This window comes from Megalobrama amblycephala, linkage group LG7 (assembly GCF_018812025.1).
Source record: "Megalobrama amblycephala isolate DHTTF-2021 linkage group LG7, ASM1881202v1, whole genome shotgun sequence".
NCBI lineage: Eukaryota > Metazoa > Chordata > Actinopteri > Cypriniformes > Xenocyprididae > Megalobrama > Megalobrama amblycephala.
In genome coordinates this window covers 40,238,197-40,261,573 of record NC_063050.1, presented here as the reverse complement: position 1 = coordinate 40,261,573, position 23,377 = coordinate 40,238,197, and the positions used below count along the sequence as shown (strand labels likewise).

The window sequence follows — 23,377 nt, the reverse complement described above, 5'->3', positions numbered from 1 at the left end:
GATTTTGGAATTATTTTTGTGGTCTGTAAGATTTACACATAAAATGGTATTTAGTTTTTTGTACGTCCACTGCAAGGTCATTGCAGTTACATTTGAAATAATATGGGATATATAAAGATAAAGTAAATGTAACTTACCTCGGCCCACACACACACACGCGCGCTGCTTGTTGTTGCAATTCCATCTACAACCGTTAGATGGCGCAATACATTCGCCTTTTTGTTTGTCAGCCGATCTTACCTGTCATGTTTGTTTCGGGAGAGGTAAAATGAATTCTTGTTCCTGCAGTTATTGTTTGTCATTACAAGCCTAATTAATAATAAAAAAATGATACGGGACAGACTTGTGCTACAGCTTAGTAAAATGAAGCAGAGACAAACCCCAAGACAGAAAGTGTAAAGTCATCTTTTATTTTGTAACTCATTGTTATGGTAACTCCCCCAGTGTCTACTGGGTTTGCGCAGATTACGAGCTGTCACGAGAATCATCCCATCAGCACTTCCGTGTTCACAGACGCTTCTGAAGGCAGAAGACTGCACGCGTCTCATCATGATCGCCAAATTAAACTTCTGCTGTTTTATTCTTTCTTTGATGTTTATGTGCTTGGATGCGCAATATGTACCACCGGTAAGTCACCGTCTAACGTCGTTGTTAATCTTGATGAAAACATGTTTGTTAAAGGCAATATTTTCTTCATATCGACTTCAGATTTGTTTCATTGTAAATTACAATAACAGCAGGACTGCAGTATTGTTTTTACACGCCATTTTGCTGTTTTATAACTTAACACTGACCTAATTAGTGCTGTTGGAAAGAGAAAAGCTGCGGAATAACTGACACAACAGCAGATCACTGTAAATATGTGCTAAATGACTGCTGTTCATGTTTCAGTACACAGAAGAGTGCAGAAGTGGCATGTATCCTCCAAACGGCCCAACGTGAGTATGACAGCTGAAATTATGGATTATTCAATCTCCAAACACTTCTGTCAGACTATAAAAATATGTTATTCCAAAACGTAAATCAGTACAATTGCATGTAAATTAAATTGCGTGTAAATTATTCAAGATAAACGGTACGTATGAACCGTCACACAGGAAATAAACAAAGACATATAAAATGAATGATAATAAAAAGATAATAGTGATTTTCATATATATATATATATATATATATATATATATATATATATATATATATATATATATATATATATATATATATATTCACAAAAATGTCTTTGAAAAAAAGTATAGTTACATTTTAAAGAAGTGAAACCAAGTCAGGTGTTTTGTAACAGGGCGGATATGCATTGTTATGCAATTACAAAATATGTCATATTTGTCACATTATTTTATATTGCATTTTTTCAAGTGTAATAGAAAATGGAATTTAATTTAAATTAGAATATAATTTTGAAATTGTAAGTTGTGTTGAAGGGAGAGAATGAGAAAACCTGTATTTGAATGTCTGTGTCTTTTAGATTTAAAGGTGATGTGTCCTGGTACACTGTTGATCTGGACCTACCACCAAGCAAAAGATGGACAGATGTTATTACAGACAAAAAGAATGCTGTGAGTTCATACCATCAATGTTTAAGTGCTCTATAGTTGAATCTACTTACAGCAACAAAGGAATTGCCTGACCAAATGTTTTGCCATGACAGATAAATTCGATTGATTGGTAGTGGCCTTGTTAGATTTCAGATGTCTGGTCATTTCTTCTGATTTTTGTGAACTGTGAATAGGCATGAACATGAATTTTGTGCTGATGATTAATTGGCATGCAATTTTTTTTTATTTTTTTTTTATCATATATAATACAAATTATATTATAATAGTCCAATATGATTTACTTTAATGCTGTGAAAATGAATATAATATGCGTCATAAGTCGCACTGGTATATTTGTAGCAATAGCCAACAATACATTGTATGGGTCAAAATTATAGATTTTTCTTATGCCAAAAATTATTAGGATTATTAAGTAAAGATCATGTTCCATGAAGATATTTTGTAAATTTTTCATACCGTAATTATATCTCAAAAATGTATTTTTGTTAGTGGATATCTAAGGACTTCATTTGGACAACTTTAAAGTTTTTTTTTTTTTTTGCACCCTCAGATTCCAGATTGTCAAATAGTTGTATCTCAGTTAAATATTGTCATATTGCCTAACAAACATATATCAATGGAAAGCTTATTTATTCAGCTTTCAGATGATGTATAAATCTCAATTTCAAAAAAATTGCCATTATGACTGGTTTTGTGGAACAGGGTCACATAATATAATATAATATAATATAATATAATATAATATAATATAATATAATATAATATAATATAATATAATAATGCAGTCAGATTAAACCCACAAACTTTCATTTCAAATGAAGGAAGACCTTTGACTTTGTGTACTTTATAACTGTACTTTTTTATATTCTTTATTTATTTACTCCCTTCCAGATTATGACTTCCCTGCTTTTCCCACAAACGATATCACACATTTAATGGCATTTCTATAAGAGCTTAAATTGACCTTGTTTGGGTGGCAAAATGTGAAATTTATTGCACAATTATTGCTGTTATCTCAAATAATTGTGATCAGATTGAATAACCACAATCACATGATCTGAGAAGGGCTGATGTGTTCTTGAGCAACTCTCAGTGTCCATTACTCAGATGTTTTCAAGAGCTCATGTGCTTTTCTTTTAGATGTCGAGCATGATTCAGGCTATCAGAGATCTAGCAGATGCCTTTGTTCCCAGTGGGAAGCTCATCGAACTTGTAGACAAAGATTTGGTGAGTTATTAAAGGATCTTGGCAGTCTAGCATATCACTTTGTACGTTGCTGAATCATAAATTATTGAAGTTTACGACAGTCTTAAGTCTTATATCTGGCAGACATACTGACCTACATACATTAATGATTTAAACTGTAATGACTAAAAGGACTGATGTGTTTGTCCTCAGCCCTTGATGGTGGACACCCTGCCTTATCCGTTCAATGAGGAGATCAAAGGAATAGCATCAGTGTCTGGAGTTCCTTTGGGTATGAAATGCGTCAAAACCATTATGTTTCACACTGTTAAATAGAACTTAAACCGTCAACTCACACCATCAACTGTTCTCTGTAACGCAGGTGAGGTGTTGCTCTTCAACATATTTTATGAGGTGTTCACCGTATGCACTTCTCTGGTTGCACAGGATGTCAATGGTGAGGATATCGTCATTGTTTGCGATAGATTTCATAATATTTCCTAATTTTTTTTTATTTTTGTTATAACATAGATATGCATTATATGACATACAATACTATTGAGTTTGGGGGTCAGTAAGATTTTTTTTTTTTCTTTTTCTTTTTCTTTTTTTAATAGAAATTAATACAAATGTATTCAGCCAGGATAAATAATATTCATCAAAATTGATTGTAAAAACTTAGAATGCTACAGAAAATTCTATTTTAAATAAATGCTTTCTATTCATCAAATAATCTTCAAAACAAATAAGCAGCACAACATTGATAATAATAAGAAATGTTTCTTGAGCACCAAATCAACATATTAGAATGGTTCCTGAATTTCCTAAAAATTCAGGTTTGCGTTATAGGAATAAATTACAGTTTAAAATACATTAAAATAGAAAAGAGTTCTTCTAAATTGTAATAACTGTTTTACTGTATTTTTTGATAAATTAAATGCAGCTTTGGTGAGAATATGAGACTTCTTTTAAAAATATTAAAAAATCTCACCGACCCCAAACTTTTGAACAGTAGTGTATGATACGAAGTTGTGCCATATAGGAAAGCTTAGTTTGTTTTTACTCTAGGCAATCTCATCCATGCAAGGAACTTGGACTTTGGACTTTTCATGGGGTGAGTTTAGTGTCATTGTTTTGGCCTTTGTTGTTAACCTACTTCCTCAATTTATGAGAAATTCTTGTGTTTTTTTATATATATACACTCTAAAAAATAACTAAAAAAACTAAACAAATTTACACAGTAAAATACCGTTTTCCATTGAAACAGTAATGTACCATAAAAACAATGCATTCTGGGTAATATTTGTTGTTTTAAGAAAAGAGGCCTATAGGCTACTTTCTCGAAAATGACAAAAAAATATTACCCAGAATGCATTGTAATATACAGAAGTAATATACTGTAAAAAAAAAAAAAAGCGTTCTGGTTAATATTTGTCATCTTCGAGAAAGTAGCCTATAGGTTACTTTTTCAAAAACGACAAATAATATTACCCAGAATGCATTCTTTTTACGGCATATTACTGTTTCAATGGAAAACAGTTATTTACTCAGTTTCAGTTTAGTTATTTTGTAGAGTATATTGAAGTCTAAAAACATTAAGATTCCACACTGTTCTTTGGACTCTGTTTACAGATGGGATTTGAAGAACAGGTCATGGATCATCACAGAGAAGCTGAAGCCACTTGTTGTCAACATCGACTTCAGACGGAACAATCAGACTGTCTTTAAATCCACCAATTTTGCAGGATACGTGGGAATGCTGACTGGCATTCATCAGGTAATGAGAGAATCAGTATGAGCGATCTGAGTCGATTAGAGTTCAATACAGAATGGATCATGGTGACAGGATCCAGAATGACCTTTTGTCTCCGACTGTTTTTAGTTTAACTTCTGCAGTTTAACAGGAAGGAGAACTGTGAAAGCATGGATTGTTGGTCAATAATCACATTGCTTTTGTCACTTGTCTCTCTGTCTTTTGTTTTCATTGTAGCGCTCTTTCACACTCACTATGAATGAACGATTCAGTCTGGATGGAGGGTACATCGGTAAGCCTTTGCTCTTTTATTCAGCCGCCTGATATTTGCTGAGCAATATGGCATTGTCAGAAATCTGTTGACGCTTTGTTATTTCTTGAGGTTTTTCAGGTTTTTATTTTTTTCATGTAAGATTACTTATTTCATTTGGTCAGATCTTTGGTATATAATTTTATTGTGACTAAGTGTGTGATGTGAATTACAGGGATTCTGGAGTGGATCTTGGGGAAGAGAGACGGCATGTGGATGAGTTTTCTGACTCGATCTGTGCTGGAGAATGCAACTAGGTTGGCTAGAGATAATTTTATATATATATATATATATATATATATATATATATATATATATATATATATATATATATATATATATATATATATATATATGTATAATTTTTTAAAGAAGTCTCTTATGCTTAAAATACAGTAAAACAGTAATATATAAAATATAATTTCTTCTTGTGATGGCAAAGCTGAATTTTCAGCAGCCATTACTCCAGTGTCACATGATCCTTCAGGAATATTTTTAATATGCTGATTTAATGCTTAAAAAACATCTATTATCAATGCTGAAAATAGTTTTTGCTGTTTAATATTTTTGTGGAAACTGTGATACGCTACCATTAAAAAAAATTCAGGGTAAATAATATTTAATAAAAAAGGAAGAAATTAATACATTTATTCAACAAGGATGCATTAAATTGATGTTCTTTTGAACTTTTTATTTATCAAAGAATCCTGAAAAAAAATGTATAAAAAATATTAAGCAGCAAAAACTTTTTCAACATTGACAACTATTATTAATAATTGAGCACCAGTAATAATTGATAAATGCAGCCTTGATGTCCATAAGAGACTTCATTCTAAAACATTAAAAATTGTAATTATTCAAAAGTTTGACTGGTAGTGTATATTTTTTCTTTACCTGAACTGAAATAAGAATACCTTATTTTTATGTGACTCAACAAATGCTTTTTTATGTATGCGATACTGAAGTAAGAAACTAAAGCAAAGACAGATCAACATCTCTTGGGTTTATGAAGATGATAACGATTTGGATGTTGTCTTCTTTTAGCTATGAAAGTGCCAAGGCTCTGTTGTCTGACACTAAGCTGCTGGCTCCAGCCTACTTCATCCTCGGAGGAAACCAGGCAGGTCAAGCCTGCATTATCACCAGATCCAGAACACATAACATCAATCCACTGGAGTGAGCATTGCATCTGTACTCTACACACATAGTTAAAAGTAGACGTGCAAATTTTCTGGTTAGTATTTCAGTTTATTATTACAGTTTCTATGTATTTCAGGCTTGATGTGAAGAATGGCAGGTGGTATGTGCTGGAGACTAACTATGACCACTGGAAAGAGCCCCTGTTTTTGGATGACAGGAGAACTCCTGCTATGAAATGCATGAATCAGACCACACAGAATGTGAGTTTTGATGTCGCAAACAAACTAAATCATGGTGTTTATCCAGGTTGCCAAATAAGTGATTTTTGTTTTCACCATTTACATTCATAACCCTATTCTCTTTCAGGATATCTCCATAAAGACAGTCTATGATGTCCTGTCCACCAAGCCAGTCTTAAATAAAGTAGGTTCATCATCCATACTGATAGTGTTTTATGTATTAATTTGTAGCACATTTTATTGCTTGTTCGTTAACACTTCTTTTTGGTCCTGTGCAGTTGACCACATACACTACTCTTATGGAGGTGTCTAAGGGATCATTAGAGTCTTATATCCGTGACTGTCCTAACCCCTGCATGCCGTGGTGACGGATGACATCTGGGAAAGCTGCATTACTGGGATGTTCTTATGTTAGTGCGTAATAAAAATTTTAGCATCATTAAAATCAGCAGTCAAACATTTTAAAAGGTTTGCAACATCTGCTTTTGAAATCATGTGGGTATCATCTGGTTTAATCAAACTTAACAGTTGTCTAAAGATGTGTGTAATAATGGGGGGGGGGGGGGTTCAATCAAATGTTTTTGTGGATGTGACATTTGTGTATTTTTTTTGTAACTACGTATTAGCATATATGGAAATGTGCACTATGGATAATTAACACTACTGGTGCCTTGTAACTTTAACCTCATCAGTGCCAACCAAAATTGAATGTACAAAATTAAGCTGTACACACATTTACACAACTAATATCAATAAATCATGGAAATTCAGTATTTGTTGTGGGAAAAATACTGCATTGAGTAACCAAAGCAAGTGTTGTGCAAATGGGTCAGAGAGAGCTATCACTGCAGGAAATGATAAAAATCAGTTTTATTTGTTTTAAATCTCAATCTAAACATTGGAGAAATCACATGAGGTGAAATGGGGTGAGAACCCAAGCAATGGCCAACATGCCTTAAAAAAAAAAAAAAAGGTATAAATGAAAGAGAAAATATTTAAAAGAGTGCAATAAGAGAGGACAGGACAATGTATCAGTGCTACTAAGTGATTCTGCTCTATCCATTACAAATTCCATTGTGCAGTCTGGGTCCAGTCAAATACATTTAAATAGGGACTTTTTGTTTTATTCCAAATGTGCTTGAAGTTTTGTACTTAATTAGAGGAACATCTATTGTCCTCTATATATTGCATTCACAAAAAATGCTGAAGGTCTGGGAAAGGAATCCCAGAAAGAAATGCAAAAACAAAAGCCTAACCGTGCCAAACGTGGAAACACAAAAATGAATTGCATTCCTTAAACTGTAGCCTTTGAAGGAGCTTTTACTGAGACTTCTGGCTTAAAGAGCAACACAGAAAATGTACTTACAGACTACAGAACAGCTTAAAGACGGAGACCCTTTCAAAACATTCTCTCCTACATTCTCCATAAAACAATCAGAATAAAACTACCTATAAGTGTAGAGAGACTTCTTTGAACTGTTAGATCACACATGCTGACTTAGCTTAGCTGTTGTTTCCAAGGAATCTTAAGGTATTAAGCTAGTTATACAGTAATGTTGAATGAATGATGTTTGTAGTGTAAGACGAACCAAAAGATCATTCTCATGCACTCTGGGCTCCAATGGTTTCTGGAGGGGGAAAAAAAATAAAATACACTAATATGAGCAGAACATTTCTTCACCCGTCACAGGGATCTGCTAATATGCAGATCATAGTAATTAAGCTCTGAATTTCAATATTCAATGCATTACAGAATTAAAACAAATTCTTAAATGTAAAATACATATGAAAATAATGAATGAGTTTTGAATAAAAGTTATCAGCTTACTCAAATGTTAAATTTTGAAAATGTCACTGCAGGTTCTGTCTAAACAGAGAGCTGTTTAAGTGATATTTAATAGTTACCAGGCTCTTTGAGTGCTTGAGCATTTCCCACCAGTCCAGTAAACTCATCTGCATTTCCATGCAGAATTTCAGCTCTTAAGTTATTATTTTGCTGTTCTTCTGAGATCCTCTTACAAAGTTCTTCCTGTACAAATTATAAGCAAAGCAAATGTTTAAAAACCACACACTTTGGAGATGTCTCATACACTTAAGAAACTACATAACAGGTGACAGACATTCAAAAAACAAATAGATGATATTTGGTGGGGGGGGGGGAGATCTTACCTCACACAGAACAGACATTTGAAGAGGAAGATCTTCCACCTTCACAAAATCTTCCTCATCTGATCTCTGGCTATTGTTTCCAGATCCAGCCTCCTATATTTTAAAAAACAAACCAAAGAACTTGGTAGCTTCTCTCTCTCTCTCTCTCATAGAATGATCATTTGGTAATTCTAAAAAATGAATAAGATGTTTAATGAGAAAAGCTGATCTAATGTTTGCTGTGTGAGACATACATCTGTGTTGATCATGACTGGGGAGTCTGTGTCAGGGCTGGCTGTATCTGAGCTCTGAGGAGTTTCCTGTGCTGGAGGAGCAGTACGGTCCTCCTCCTCTTCTCTTTCATCTCCTGAACCAGTTTTTGCCTCCTCTCTGCCCTCCTCTGGAGGCTGCTGAACTGTGTCTTTGGACTCAGAATTTATGCTTTTTGCTGTTTGAAAATGGGAGACAAAGTGAAAAAATATTGATTGTAAATCCCCAATAAACCTCAATAAATGTTAATGGTATAACATTACAGAAGAAAGGCATACATTGGATGCTTTCAGAGCTTTCTAGGTCTGATTTGGTTTCCTGGGGGGCTTCATTTTGTAAGGCAGAGCACTGGAACAACACAACAGGTCATTATTAATATTTACGTCATTTGTCTGAGATAAGTCAGATTATTTGCTCTCTCGTGTGCGTGTCAACACACCTGTCTGTGTTCACTAGTGTTGTCCATGCTGGCTTGTAGTGATGTTTGCACCTCAACAGGTCCAGCCTCAAACTCCTCCATCTCTTCCACTTCATTTTCATCTTCTCCACTGCCATAGTTGCATAGAGCCTGTGTCTCTGCTTTAGACAGGCCTAAAGAAAAGACCATACACGCACAACACACAAGTCAAACAGATTCTTATCAAAGTCAAATACATTACAGAACAGTCTCAACCTGTAGGCGATAAGATGGACAACCTCCAGCAAACAAACTTCAACGGGTATTGTCGAATAGTCAGAATAGTAAGCATAAAATGGAGCCTGGATGGTGTTTCAGTGACACCAACTAAAAAGGAAGTTTATGGTGTAATCACTTATAGAATCAGTGTTTCCCATACATTGACTAGACTGTGGCGGCCCGCAAAAGAAATAGACTTGCACCAATTAAGTTTTCGTGCACTATATTCAAACTCATCTGAAGCCATTCCATAGCTTCATGTGAGGACAGAAGAATATGTACATTGTTAAATTTAAGTTCAAGGAAACTCGTCTTCACTCCGCTGCAGCTGTCAATCATTCTCTGTTCAGCACTCAAACAGCCTATCGAGTTCGGTAACGAAAGTCAGCACGGTAAAACTCTCTAATATGATGTATTCCCATTATAATACTTGATATGTAGATAAAGGACTGTGGATTTGTATAAAATGACTATCTTGCTGGAGTTTATTGCCGTTTCTGAATGATGTCATACTGGCTACAGTTAGATCGCACAACACAAGGACTATGAATTGGTGTCACAAGCACAATAACTGGTATTTAAAAGTGAAAAGAAACATACGATCAAACTGTTAGTTGCAGATATACACAGGGGTTATCAATGCGCAGCGCAACTGCGAGTTGTAACTCCATATTGCTTCAAGCACATCATTCTGTACCCGGGATGCGCATTAGTGTTTTTTTGCTGCTGTTTTGAAGCGTTTCATATTATAATGGTTTTGCACACTGAAAGATTATTAATAGCCTATTTTGTTCTTTCGTATCCATATCTTGTTGCCCCATTAAACAGCTGCTCAATACATTTAAAATAAATATATTTTAATTTTAGATTATTATAAATACATGTCTTTACATTAGTTTTTTTCTTTCATTTCATAAGAATGCATATAGTAATTTTAAACTTTATTAACATATTTAGATTTTATAAAATTACTGTGCAAAGTTTTTTTTCCAAGAGTTAGGCTAGCATACTTTTTGCTGCTGAATTATATAGTCACCTAGATTTTTTTTTTTTTTTTTTGGTCATCTTAAGATTATATATTTTTATTCATTTTATTTTTCTCTATAATGAAGTAGTGTGTTTAGTGCATTCTGGATTGTGTTTAACAAATCAAAGAGAGGCCATTAGTTTTACAAATATAGATATATAGATACAGGCCTCCACTAATTATTCTAGAAATAAATTAATTCAACAAAAGGTAACCTCTTTTGCTACATATTTTTTACTCTACTCTACATGTTTGACCACACATAAACTATCATTTAGCCTACTATATGTTGTGTACGTGACTAATGTGCCCTACCATCACCAATAAATAAATTACTATTAGAGCACAAAATTGTTTACAAGATAACAAATTTATTCATTGATCTAATCACTTAAATTTTGGTCTCAGAATGCACCAGATTTATGCATTTAAATTTAAAATGTACAAAATTTTCCTCCGGGGGGGCAGGCCCCGGACCCCCCTAGAGGGACCTGTGTCCACCCACCACAGTCTCACAAAATCCTGTGGGAAACACTGAGAATACATACAAACCTGATTCCAAAAAAGTTGGGACACTGTACAAATTGTGAATAAAAAAGGAATGCAATAATTTACAAATCTCATAAACACATATTTAATTCACAATAGAATACAGATAACATATCAAATGTTGAAAGTGAGACATTTTGAAATGTCATGCCAAATATTGGCTCATTTTGGATTTCATGAGAGCTACACATTCCAAAAACGTTGGGACACGTACCAATAAGAGTCCGGAAAAGTTAAATGTACATATAAGGAACAGCTGGAGGACCAATCTGCAACTTATTAGGTCAGTTGGCATGATTGGGTATAAAAAGAGCCTCTCAGAGTGGCAGTGTCTCTCAGAAGTCAAGATGGGCAGAGGATCACCAATTCCCCCAATGCTGTGGCGAAAAATAGTGGAGTAATATCAGAAAGGAGTTTCTCAGAGAAAAATTGCAAAGAGTTTGAAGTTATCATCATCTACAGTGCATAATATCATCCAAAGATTCAGAGAATCTGGAACAATCTCTGTGCGTAAGGGTCAAGGCCGGAAAACCATACTGGATGCCCGTGATCTTTGGGCCCTTAGATGGCACTGCATCACATACAGGAATGCTACTGTAATGGAAATCACAACATGGGCTCAGGAATACTTCCAGAAAACATTGTCGGTGAATACAATCCACCGTGCCATTCGCCGTTGCCGGCTAAAACTCTATAGGTCAAAAAAGAAGCCATATCTAAACATGATCCAGAAGCGCAGGCGTTTTCTCTGGGCCAAGGCTCATTTAAAATGGACTGTGGCAAAGTGGAAAACTGTTCTGTGGTCAGACGAATCAAAATTTGAAGTTCTTTTCGGAAAACTGGGACGCCATGTCATCCAGACTAAAGAGGACAAGGACAACCCAAGTTGTTATCAGCACTCAGTTCAGAAGCCTGCATCTCTGATGGTATGGGGTTGCATGAGTGCGTGTGGCATGGGCAGCTTACACATCTGGAAAGGCACCATCAATGCTGAAAGGTATATCCAAGTTCTAGAACAACATATGCTCCCATCCAGACATCGTCTCTTTCAGGGAAGACCTTGCATTTTACAACATCATGGCTGCGTAGAAGAAGGATCCGGGTGCTGAAATGGCCAGCCTGCAGTCCAGATCTTTCACCCATAGAAAACATTTGGCGCATCATAAAGAGGAAGATGCGACAAATAAGACCTAAGACAGTTGACCAACTAGAAGCCTGTATTAGACAAAGAATGGGACAACATTCCTATTCCTAAACTTGAGCAACTTGTCTCCTCAGTCCCCAGACGTTTGCAGACTGTTATAAAAAGAAGAGGGGATGCCACACAGTGGTAAACATGGCCTTGTCCCAACTTTTTTGAGATGTGTTGATGCCATGAAATTTAAAATCAACTTATTTTTCCCTTAAAATGATAAATTTTCTCAGTTTAAACATTTGATATGTCATCTATGTTGTATTCTGAATAAAAAATTTGAAATTTGAAACTTCCACATCATTGCATTCTGTTTTTATTCACAATTTGTACAGTGTCCCAACTTTTTTGGAATCGGGTTTGCATATCGTCGCTGCCCGATGAAACTCACGTATGTCCAAAACGGTTACTTTTCAGGAAGTAAAAAAAACACCGTATTTCAAAAGCAGTTGAATGTAGCGTTGTCATACTTGGTACGGCATCTTTACATGTAACCATATTCTTGCCAGTGTAATGATATAATCCACATTTGACCAAAATTGAGTTTAAATGGACATATGTGCATATTTTACAGTAACGGTGGTCGATACGCGTTCTTCCGATCATTAATTAGAATGGCCAAGTCGCGTTTCATATTGACAGATGAATACGCTCAGTTTATTAAATAGCCTACGTCTTAGTTTATTAAATACGCTTAGTTTATTTAATATTAATTATAAATGTATTAAATGTCTCTTGCAAACTATGAAGGGACAATGAATCAATACACTGACATGGTAATGCTAGACAGATACTTTGTTTTTACAGTCCTACCGTAATTTTGTCAGTCCTAGACGTACGTCTGGCATCAGGGGGGAAACGTTTACCTCGATAAAGGAAAGTCATTGTCTCACCAGGCTATGTTTATTTGGCAATGTAACCTCACAGTGTTATTCGGCTATCCAGTGCTGAGCTTCGATGAAACTTCACGAGACCGGCGAGATGCTTCCACAGGGCGGGAGATACGCGGCGTGATTGACAGCTTTGACACCAAATGGATATACGTGAAAATCAGATGACATGATTTCACAACTTTTCATTGGCCATTTAGATATGTGAAGCATACTGTATACGGAAATGAACCTGGACATTCAATCCGTCGAAAAATCTCAAAATCGGCAAAATGGACATACGTGTTTTTCCATCGGACAGCGACGATATATATATAAAAACATAAATATTGTTCAAAAATGTGTTTTTATTTAGTGGGGGGGTGGGGGGGGGGTGCAGCACAGCTGTTTTTAACATTGATATAAATAGATGTTTCATTGATATAAATAGATGTTTCTTGGGCAACAAATCAGCATATTAGAATAATTTCTGGATCATGTGACACTGAAGGCTGGAGTAATGGCTGCTGAAAATTTAGCTTTGCCATCACAGGGAAAAAAATTGTATTTTAAAATGTATTAAAATAGAAACAATTTAAAGTTAATTTCAATTGTAATATTTTTTCGCAATAGTATTGTTTTTATTGTGTTTTTGATCAAATAAATGCAGACTTTGTGAGCATAAAAGACTTAAAAACATTAATAAATTCTTATCGACCCCAAACTTTTGAGCAGTAGTGTATATTTATTTCAATCAAAAGCTATTAGTTTCTGGCTGATAAACTCACTTATAGAAAGAGGCAGTCCTTCTCCCTCTTCTTCCACTTCAGATGCTTCACTGCTCTGTGCATCTTTCTCCTTGTTCTCTTCCCTCTCATGAGGCGTCCCTAGCTGCTCAGTCTCATCCTGATCCTGATGAAAAAAAATTGCAAGTCAGTTTTCAACATTCAAAACATTCAATGTCTGCAATTCAGACCTGCAAAAAAAACAAACACCAAGAATATACAACACATAAGACTGTTCTGCTGTGGGGCTTTAGATTCAAAAGCAGTGTAGCTTATGCCACTTTTCCACTGAGTGGTAGGACTCTACTCGGTACGGCACAGCTCGGTTCTACTGACCACGATACAGCCATTTCTTTTTTTCTAGTTGCGTGCAACAATCATTTAAAGCAAGTCGTTTAAAAAAAAGTCGCGCAAACAAATGATACTGCAGTGGCTGTTACTGACTACTTCAATCTAGCGGGTTTGATGTCTTGTGTTTCAAATCCAATGACGTTGGTAGTGACGATTCTCGAGCCGTACCGAACCGTTCCATGCAGTGGAAAAGCGCCATTAGTCTATTTGTGTGAATATTAAGTGTATCAACAATTATAACTTACTCTGTCTTCATCGAAATATGATGGTGAGAATGTATTTTCTCTCTCTATCGTTTTCGTCTCCTAAATAAACAATGCAATGATTATTCTCCTTGAACACAGAAGCATTGCTACAGACATGCATTATCACTCAAGCCTACCTCAGCACGAGGTGAGTGTTTTGGAGATGTGTGGTTAGAACGTCTCTTAGTCCTGCATTTGTTTTTGGAGGTGTTCTGGTCTAAATCCTGCATCAGTCTGAAGAAGGCAAGTTCGTTAAAGAGGATCTCAGAGATCTCTACCAGCAGGTCCTCACCACAGTCCTGCAGTGTCCGTCCAACAAACTTACTCAGGGAGTCCTGTGCATGTACACACAAACCAATAACATTAGCATAAACTTCATAAAACATTCATTCGTAAAGCTTCATTTAAAGCATCCTCAATGTAATGAAATGTAGGCTATGATCCAACTACAGGGTTCGTACACATTTTTACCAATAAATTTCAATTACTTTTCCATGACTTGAGGCAATATTTATGACCTAATGTTCCATGAAAGTCTATGTATACATGTAAAATAAAGAATAAAAATGTTCAAATTTATCATAGCATGTCTTGACTAAAATGACTGACTGTTTATAATATTTGTTTGCTTGCTATTTGTTTTAATAATAAGTACAAGTGGCGACTGTACCAGGCGTTACTCCACGCAGATACTTGTGAAACAAATTTCCTTGACTTTTTCAAAACTTTCTGGGTTTATTTGTTTTTACAAAACGTTTCCAGGCCTAGAAATTGCCATTTTAATATTCCATGACTTTTCCAGGTTTTTCATGACCATACAAACCCTGTAACTAGTGGGATTCCAATACAGACCACATGTTTGGGCATCAGAGTCATGTCAAATGTTCAAACACACCAAAAATGCAGTCTAGGTTGTTGTGATTTTATTAATGAGTAGGGGAGTGCAAAATGTATGACCATCTTTTCACAATATGAGTCATTTTATTTTCCGATAACAATATACATTATTTTTTGCTGGAAATGATGTAACAATAGCAACATTTTTGATTTTGTGAAATTTCACAACTTCCCATAACAATAAAGATACCACAGCAACAAGCAAATACTAGGCTAACTAATGGAAATACAAAAAGTCATCACACAACTATTGAAGAAAAGTAAACAGTCAGTAATAAAATAAAAACAAAGAAGCAAATTACAATAGGACAAATAAATACATTAGAATTGTTCTTACCTGAAGGATGCCACCCAGCTGTCGGTGGAAAAACCGAACAAACTCTTTGCTTTCATCATTTTGCTGAATGAGTTTGAGCACCATACGTCTCACAGATGTGAGCAGCTGGTGTGAACACACCTCCCCAACGTGCTCCTGACAGAAAGACACATGCGAGACAGCTTGTCTACATGCTGCAGCTTAGACAGTTGATTTATTTGTAAATTTAAAGAGAAAAGAAGAGCAAGCTCACCTTTAGGAAGGGAATAACTTCTGTCATGATAGCTTTGATCTGTCTGTCAAGCTGTTGTGTGTCAATCTGAGGACAATGTGCATCTGCAGATGAATGTCCTGCACCTAAAAACAGAAAGGAGCACACACAGAAATGCATTATTATATGGGTCAATGACATAATGTGCATTTTTTTGTTGTTGTTGTCCAAGTGCATTATTTCCTTTTAAAATAATCTGATAAATTCATGACATCACTTTATTCTATAAAACCTATTTAGTGTGAATTCATTTTTAGTACATTTAAATAATACATATTTTTTTGGTTTTATTTTAAACTCCCAAAATGTCAGGTGGTGCAACTGTCTGAACAAATGAACTAAGAAAACTATTTAAAATGACGTCTTAATAATAATAAAAAAAACTAAATACTATGGCATCATTTTAGGTTTGAAACACATTTTATAAATATCAGTAGTTTTAAAGCTGTTATAATTTAAAACTAATTTAAAAACATTGGTCCAGCAATTTTTTATGTCAGGGTGGCAGAACTGCAAACATGGCTCTTTTATTATGAATTGACAAGGAAATAACAGTAAACATGATAATGCATCATCCAAAGGACCACAACTGATCCTTGTGGCAGAGTGAAAAGGTGTGTAGATCCCTCTCAAATGCTGGTAAAAACTGCTAATTTCAAATATGGGTAGGTTGGTACACTTTCCATGTGAGGTGATACATCTACAGTATATATATATATATATATATATATATATATATATATATATATATATATATATATATATATATTCATATACATATACATACATACATCTATTTGGTTGTAGCACCTGACCTAAAAACATTCAAAAAAATGAAGTTAAATACTTAATTTAACAACTGAAACTTGTTTAAACACATTGTTCATGACTCAAAAAAATGCACTACGTCAGTTTTGAAAAGATTTAAAAAAAAACAAATTAGTTTTATTTAATTGACAAAGTTTTAATGTCAATTACCCATATGCATGTTTAAAGCAAGCAGAGCCAGAGGTAATTTTTCAAACATCTAATCTCCATAAACATTAATAGCAACTCTCAGACAAATTAAAGACATTCCAAGTTATTTTCAATCTCATGAACGAAATGTGTTAGTGTGAAATATGCACCAGATACAAAGATACGGGCTGTACTAAGCCTGAATTATTCCTTACATGGAATCACTGGCATTGATGTGTGCTGACAGCAGAAGTAAGTGTTCATAGTGAGCAGATGCAGACACAATAAGGTGCAAAGCGATAAAAGTTTCTAACCAGCCATTTGCTAGTTGGTTGGTTTCTATTTCTATGACATTGTGTTGAAAATCTCATTGTATCAATTGTGTCAATTTGCTGGTCGCTGGAAAATTGTTGCATTGCAACTGGTAGCGATATGCCATTAGAAGCACTTTCAAATGAATGTCTGGTCTATTCTGCAGTCAAAGTGATCACAGGAATACCTTGAGTGAGTGCTGAGGCGGCAGCAGCAGCAGCAGCTCCAGGGCTGTGCTCAGGTTTATCTGTGTTACACTCAGCCCTCAGCTTCATGCGCTCATACTCCCTCATCCTGGCCAATGCCTTATCTAAATGAATCACTGTGTTGCCTGGATGAGCAGAAAGGAAATAAAGGGACAGAGAGAGAGCGAAACATAAAAGTATTCAAGGGGAGTACGATAGGATTCAGTCCAGCCCCAGCCCCAGGCCAGCAAAGCAAGGATGATCATGGTAAGCAAAATCTATTGTGTTTTTAGCATGATTGTGTCTTTTTTTGTATGTATACAGCTCTGTCTTCTTACCCAGGTCATCACTAGCAAAGGGTTCAAGGTTGGAAGAGGTGGACAGCAGGCTCTCGTTGTCCATCGAGTCTCTATCTGCTATTCTCTTCAGTACAGAGTTGGATTTAACGGTTACAATCTTCTCAGATGCATCCTGGAAATATCAACGGGGAAAAAAATTTCAGCTTGTTTGATAATTAAAAAAAAAAAGAAAACAACAGATGGTGAAGCAAATGTCTTACATTGTCGCTGGTAGCCAAGCTTTCACTTGGTGTGAGCTCTGACTGCGAGCCTGTGGCCCACACAGCCGGACCCAAAGAAGACGCCTGCTCATCTGCCACACTCTTCTCAGTCAGGTGCCTCGTTACAATGTCCTGGTGGTCAAAGCCAACAATGAGTTATGATATTGGCAAAGCAGCACTATGGATATTACTGTTAAAACAGAGGCAATTAATCAAAAAAGAAAATTGAACAACTAAGAAAAGGGATGTGAAAGATGATAGATGCATACACACTATGCCACTTGCATTTTAATACATTTGACTAATATGATCATTTTCTCAGGTCTGAGCAACACATTTTTCTTTTTTCTCCACAATCGATGCAGAAAATCTGGAAAACCATCAAGTCTCCAGGTGGGCCTGCTGTTTCTGTATAAGTGTGCACAGGTTTGATAATAGTGTGCTGTACCTGCAGTGAGTAGAGCGCCCTCTGCCGCAGGTAGTCAGTATTGAGCAGCTGAAGCTCATGGAAAAGTTCAATGAGGAAGTGAGGTCGAGACTCATTCTGAGAGATCAGTGTTGCCACCTCAGAATAGATCGTCTCTCTCAGGGCCTCAAAAAGAGAAAAATCACTGCTCACATCTAGAGAAGAGAAATACACAGTCAGAGTAAAATAAAAGACAATGAACACAGAAAATCTACTAAAACTCTTCAAGCATATTAAGAGTAGATCAAACAACTGCTGTCTGTGCAAACTAACACCTGTTCCACACAGCAAGCGTGAGCGGCGTGTCAGCGTAACTGCATTGTCAGAGTATTCACACTGGAAAAGTTTGTACAGCATGGCTCTAAAGCTAGATATAAGGTGAGCATTTCTTTACAAAGACAACTATAAATTTTTTGTTAGAAGTCTTTTAAAAACTTGATAGTCTTGAAAGTTTGTTAACATGGGAAGGTGTACAACATGTAAATGGTAAACAACACAACCAAGAAAACAGCTATGATCATGTCGTTTCAGTCATACTTCGATATAGAACTTGGTGTTTACTTTAGTTTATTATAATACACCATACTTTCACCCAAACTGAATTTATTAAAGATTAAATGGGTAAACCTTGTATAAATATTTTTGATTCTTAATTTTTTGACATAATTTTTTTTGTTAAAACACTAGAAATGCTTATTCTGTGCATTAATTTTGAGCACTTTTTGTGTGAAATCATATTTATTTTGTCTATCAAAAGTGTGCTGTCACTTTAATTGAGCATGAGCAGCGCAGCAAAAATAGACTCCTGCTCCTGCTTGACGCTCCCTGTATGAATGCACTCATTGGTTAACATGCATGCCTAAAAAAAATATGCACTTGTGATTTGAAATGGTCGGAATTATACAAAAAAAAAAAAAAACTATGCGTGGAAAACATGCTTAGCATTACTTCAAGTACAGCATTAGTAAGACATTGAGTATTGAACTTCACACAATATTCAAAACACTGAACATTTAAGAAAATTTAAGAGATGTTTACTCAAAACCATGCTCAGATCCACACTTTCTGTCTTCAACTCAAAAGCAAAGGTATAAAACATCCGTAACCAAAGTCACTGGGTTTAAATGGTCTTATAAATAATAGAGTAGATTCTTCCCCTTTCCTCCCCAATTTCCCAATGTTCTGAAATGACAATAGTGGACAACAGAAATTAACTATAAAAGCTCAGAGGAATTGTTTCCAAATCTACATTTGTGATTTTATTTCCTGAAAATAAAAATAAAAAACACCTGGCTCATGTTTAGGACTTCTAATGCATGTGAATGTGGTTTAGAAAACAGGAGAGGAGAAAGGAGAGAAGGAAAAAAAATAAGATTAAAAATTAAAATGTTAGAGTAGTTAGCAGGTCAAACAGCTGATTAACTTGGAGTTACCTGGGACTTCAGTGCATGCAATTCTGTTAGAGAGAAAAGGTGTTCTCCAAGCATATGCTGTGAAGAACAAAACCAAAAATGAAATGTGAACAAAAATAGAAATGAAAATAAAATAATTTACACTATAAAACAATATAAGGACACAAGGGACACAAGATATTCAAATGATGATCAAATTAAAAAAAGAATGGAAAAAAAAGTCTGCTATACGGTTCTGGCAGATGCTTCTCTGATTGCAGCATATAGTGCACACTGTATATAACAAGACTGTTCTCATTGTATTGATATGTTTAGCGTTATGACGCTTTATTCAGTGATATCTGTAGCTGGATCTATGAAAAGTCATACCAGATGAGAGGTCATTTGGCTTGCTGCTCTTAGTCTTGCTGTCTAGTTTCTCCTGTGTGAGTTTGTCAAGCAGACCCTGGTTGAGATCTTTGTATTTGACCCGAGAGGAGCGGTCTCTGTCCTGGTCAAAGTGAGAGTCACTTGAAACACTGTCACTGTCCACAGATGCTGAAAATGAGAAGAAAACAATTTAACCCCACTTCCTTTGCCTAAATATTAAAAAAAAATAATAATAATAATAATTCCATAAACCCAATTGATTATGTCAATAGGACAAACTTTGCTTTTCAATGTGCTTTAAAAAGGTTGAGTATGTCAACTTTAAATATAGACAAACCTGTGTTCTTCTGTCCCCTGCCTCTCTTGCGGCGGCTCTTTGTGTTGGGGGTCTTGTCTCTAGAGGCCAGGCTGGCCTGTGCCGCAGCCTTGCGTCCTGCTCTGAAGGTCTTGGTGACGGTGGTCGGGTCTGCCCTGTCTGGCAGGCTGCTCATAGACTCCTGGGAGTCAGGTATGTAGGAGCGATCCCGGGAAGTGGAAGGGTGAGGAACAGGAGAGGAGGAGGGGGAGTTCTGCTCTATCTGACTTGTATGGTCTGAGGTAAGGATTGGTCTCTGACCAGAGCGATTCAGAGAGGAGTTTAACCAGCTCGAGTTATTAGCATCGGCCACACTATCAGGCTGAGACTGAAACCTAAATAAAGAAACAATATTAGTTAGGTTTCTATTTCTTTTGTATTTTAAGCAAGATCATTTAGTTGACTTTACAGCTAACCAATTTTTAAAACAGGTCATTCTTAAATTTTCACCTGACTGTAATTGATATAATCATCAAGATTATATTATTTTAATCCAAAATACAGACACGTTTGTACCTTTTCTCTGTGTTATTGAGTGGAGATCTCTGTAGTGGAGGGGGGAAACTCATGTATTCCGTTTTGACGGATATGTTTGGATCATGCTGTTGATCTGAACCAGCCTGGTTCTGCTGGAAATCTCCTACTGAGGAGGGAAACATGGGACTGAAATTAAAGCCTAAATACAGGAAAGAAGAGAGAATGAAAGTTTTAGGTTAGAAGTTAATTTAAATATAATAAGGGAATAACAGATAGATAATAGACTTACCATTTGGGAAAGGGGAGAAGTTTGGGAGTCCAGGCATATTGAGCGTATTGACAGGTGGGTAATTTAGGAAAAGAGAAGGAGATGCAGAATCACGTGCAACATTTTGATGCTGCTGTTGTCCTGAAAATGACTGACTCTGCTGCTGCCGCAAGAGATCATTAAGAACCTGTTTCAACCTGCCAGGAATAAAACAAAACACATTTTAAAAGTTGTGACAAGTGAAACAAAAGCTTGTTTTAAATTAAAAATGTTTAGACCTTCAATACCATTCAAATGTTTGAGAGCAGTAAGATTTTTTTTTTAAAGTAATTAATACTTATTCAGCAAGGATACTTTAAATTGTTAAAAAGTAACAGTAATGACACTTTTTAGGTTTCTATTCCTTTTTGTATTTTAAGCAAGATCATTTAGTTGACTTTACAGCCAAGACAGTTGACTTATTCAGCAAGGATGCATTCAATTATTAAAAAGTGACAGTAATGACACAATGTTGCAAAAAAAAACAAATACTGTTCTTTTGAGCTTTCTATTAATCAAAGAATCCAAGAAATCCAGCTTCCACAAAAAATGAAACAGCACATCTGTTTTCAACACTGATAATAAGAAAGTTATTATAACAGTTATTTTAGATTGTAATCATATTTCACAATACTACCGTTTTTATTTTTGTTTATAACAAATAAATGCAGACTTAGTAAGAGAATTCTTTCAAAAGCATTAAAAAAAATCTGAATCCAAACTCCTGAACGGTAGTGCATCTACAGTAAATGCCTCATTCTTCATGCTTAAAACCTGACTTAAATACTTTTTCACATTGATATTTTTCTAAAGAAATCTAAAGACATACCGATTGACATTGTTCTGTTGCCAAGCCAGCTGTGTGTAACACTGGTTTAGTTGGTGCATGATGAGAGGGACCTGAGGAGAGGTCACATTATTGGGCACAACACCATAGGGACCTGTGAGCAGAGCTTGCAGCATGTATGAAAGAGTCTAGAGATGAGATAAGAAAAAAAAAAAGCTGTTAGCGAGTAGGAAAAAAGTGAAAGAACGGAAAAGAAAAAAAAATGTTATACACTCTCAGACCTGTTGGTCCTGTAGCAAAGTTTGGCACATGGTAGTGCTGAAGTTGAGTTGTTTCTGGAGGTGTGTGATCTGTTCTTGCCAGTGTGCTGGTGCAGCGCCCTCAGAGAGAGACAGATCAGCCGCCCATCGCAGGTTCTCCTGCCGCTTAGCTCTGCTGGAACTACCTCTCTCATTCTGCGGCTGCTGACGAGGGTGACCCCTTGATCCACGGGGGGGACTACCATTAACTTCCCTGTGAACTTTCAGACTGTGCAAAATGAAAAGACAGTTAATAATGGATTGGGTTTGATGTCTAGACAAACTCTAGTATGTGCCTGTGTGTTTACCCATCTCTGTTATTCCTGCTGTAGTTACGCTGTTTTTGGGTGGAGCAAGCATGCAGCTCATCGGTGGAACTGGACTCCTCTCCCTCATCATGTTCATCATCATCATCTTCTTCCTCAGCCCCCACCTCAGATGAGTAATCATCATCATCATCATCACCAAGGGGACACTGTGTCGAACCTCCCCAGGTGGCCACAGTTCTGACAGAAAAATGAGGATTATCACGCCTGACAACAAATTCAATCTTTGCAGCTCATATATAGAACATCTTCTGAAATGAGCTATAAGCTATCAGGGCCATGCCTTACTTTTCATCACGACTGAAGGACTGGGTCTCATGTGTGTCGCTCCTGAATGGAGAGTCTGTAAGTGTGCTTCTCCTCTGCTGTTCTGCCATCAGACTCTCCAAATGTTTTCGCCTCTGCCTCAACTCCTCACGCAAGATCTGATGCCTTCGCATCTCCGACCACAGCTATTATAAAAATACACAAATACAAAATTATTAGATGTTGCAACACAGAAGTGCTATAATCAAACCTTGGTCTGCAAACAGACAGTCCCACCCTTAACGCAATCCATTGGTTTAGCAAATGTCATTACATTTGCTCACTCAAAGCAATGCTTTAGCAGTGCCACAGACACAGCAGTTACCTTTTGTCAAGGAAATTAACCTACAATGGCTTACTATAGTCTCTAACTCTAACTTAAAAAAAAGACACTTCATTAAATAAATCTTAAAGTCCCTTTAGGGATAATTCACCCAAAAGGGAAAATTCATAAGACTTTTGT

The 23,377-nt window shown here is 35.9% G+C and overlaps 2 protein-coding genes across 10 annotated transcripts in view; one reads left to right on the top strand and one right to left on the bottom strand.

Moving 5' to 3' along the window:
• The first annotated feature begins 223 nt into the window (after positions 1–223).
• asah1b (N-acylsphingosine amidohydrolase (acid ceramidase) 1b) lies at positions 224–6,971 on the top strand. The gene is made up of 15 exons (XM_048197453.1): positions 224–263; positions 445–627; positions 892–938; positions 1,484–1,574; positions 2,715–2,801; positions 2,973–3,051; positions 3,142–3,216; positions 3,828–3,873; positions 4,392–4,536; positions 4,750–4,804; positions 4,998–5,079; positions 5,867–5,998; positions 6,099–6,222; positions 6,329–6,385; positions 6,480–6,971. The coding sequence occupies exons 1-15, from the start codon at positions 246–248 to the stop codon at positions 6,567–6,569; spliced, it is 1,311 nt and encodes a 436-aa protein (XP_048053410.1). The 5' UTR covers positions 224–245; the 3' UTR covers positions 6,570–6,971.
• Positions 6,972–7,054: 83 nt separating this feature from the next.
• pcm1 (pericentriolar material 1) overlaps positions 7,055–23,377 on the bottom strand; it is a 43,444-nt gene continuing 27,121 nt past the window's right edge. For 5 of the 9 annotated variants that reach the window (XM_048197443.1, XM_048197445.1, XM_048197448.1 and 2 more), the window contains 24 exons: positions 22,897–23,060; positions 22,591–22,788; positions 22,265–22,511; positions 22,026–22,171; positions 21,179–21,354; positions 20,929–21,088; positions 20,395–20,747; positions 20,058–20,225; positions 19,710–19,766; positions 18,259–18,431; positions 17,811–17,942; positions 17,590–17,722; positions 17,254–17,397; positions 15,780–15,883; positions 15,548–15,682; positions 14,451–14,648; positions 14,314–14,373; positions 13,721–13,844; positions 9,059–9,210; positions 8,898–8,967; positions 8,604–8,797; positions 8,371–8,463; positions 8,107–8,230; positions 7,055–7,829 (listed from right to left, as the gene is read on the bottom strand). In XM_048197443.1, coding sequence (XP_048053400.1) covers positions 7,804–7,829; positions 8,107–8,230; positions 8,371–8,463; positions 8,604–8,797; positions 8,898–8,967; positions 9,059–9,210; positions 13,721–13,844; positions 14,314–14,373; positions 14,451–14,648; positions 15,548–15,682; positions 15,780–15,883; positions 17,254–17,397; positions 17,590–17,722; positions 17,811–17,942; positions 18,259–18,431; positions 19,710–19,766; positions 20,058–20,225; positions 20,395–20,747; positions 20,929–21,088; positions 21,179–21,354; positions 22,026–22,171; positions 22,265–22,511; positions 22,591–22,788; positions 22,897–23,060 — 3,531 coding nt within the window. In that variant the 3' untranslated portion in view covers positions 7,055–7,803. The remainder of the gene's footprint in view (positions 7,830–8,106; positions 8,231–8,370; positions 8,464–8,603; positions 8,798–8,897; positions 8,968–9,058; positions 9,211–13,720; positions 13,845–14,313; positions 14,374–14,450; positions 14,649–15,547; positions 15,683–15,779; positions 15,884–17,253; positions 17,398–17,589; positions 17,723–17,810; positions 17,943–18,258; positions 18,432–19,709; positions 19,767–20,057; positions 20,226–20,394; positions 20,748–20,928; positions 21,089–21,178; positions 21,355–22,025; positions 22,172–22,264; positions 22,512–22,590; positions 22,789–22,896; positions 23,061–23,377) is intronic. The other 4 variants (XM_048197446.1, XM_048197451.1, XM_048197450.1 and 1 more) reach the window with 3 other exon arrangements.

Excerpts from the sequence above, each read along its gene's own strand:
- asah1b (XM_048197453.1), top strand. Across the intron at positions 1,575-2,714 it reads TTACAGACAAAAAGAATGCT|ATGTCGAGCATGATTCAGGC; the intron begins GTGAGTTCATAC and ends CTTTTCTTTTAG. Across the intron at positions 4,537-4,749 it reads TGCTGACTGGCATTCATCAG|CGCTCTTTCACACTCACTAT; the intron begins GTAATGAGAGAA and ends TTTTCATTGTAG.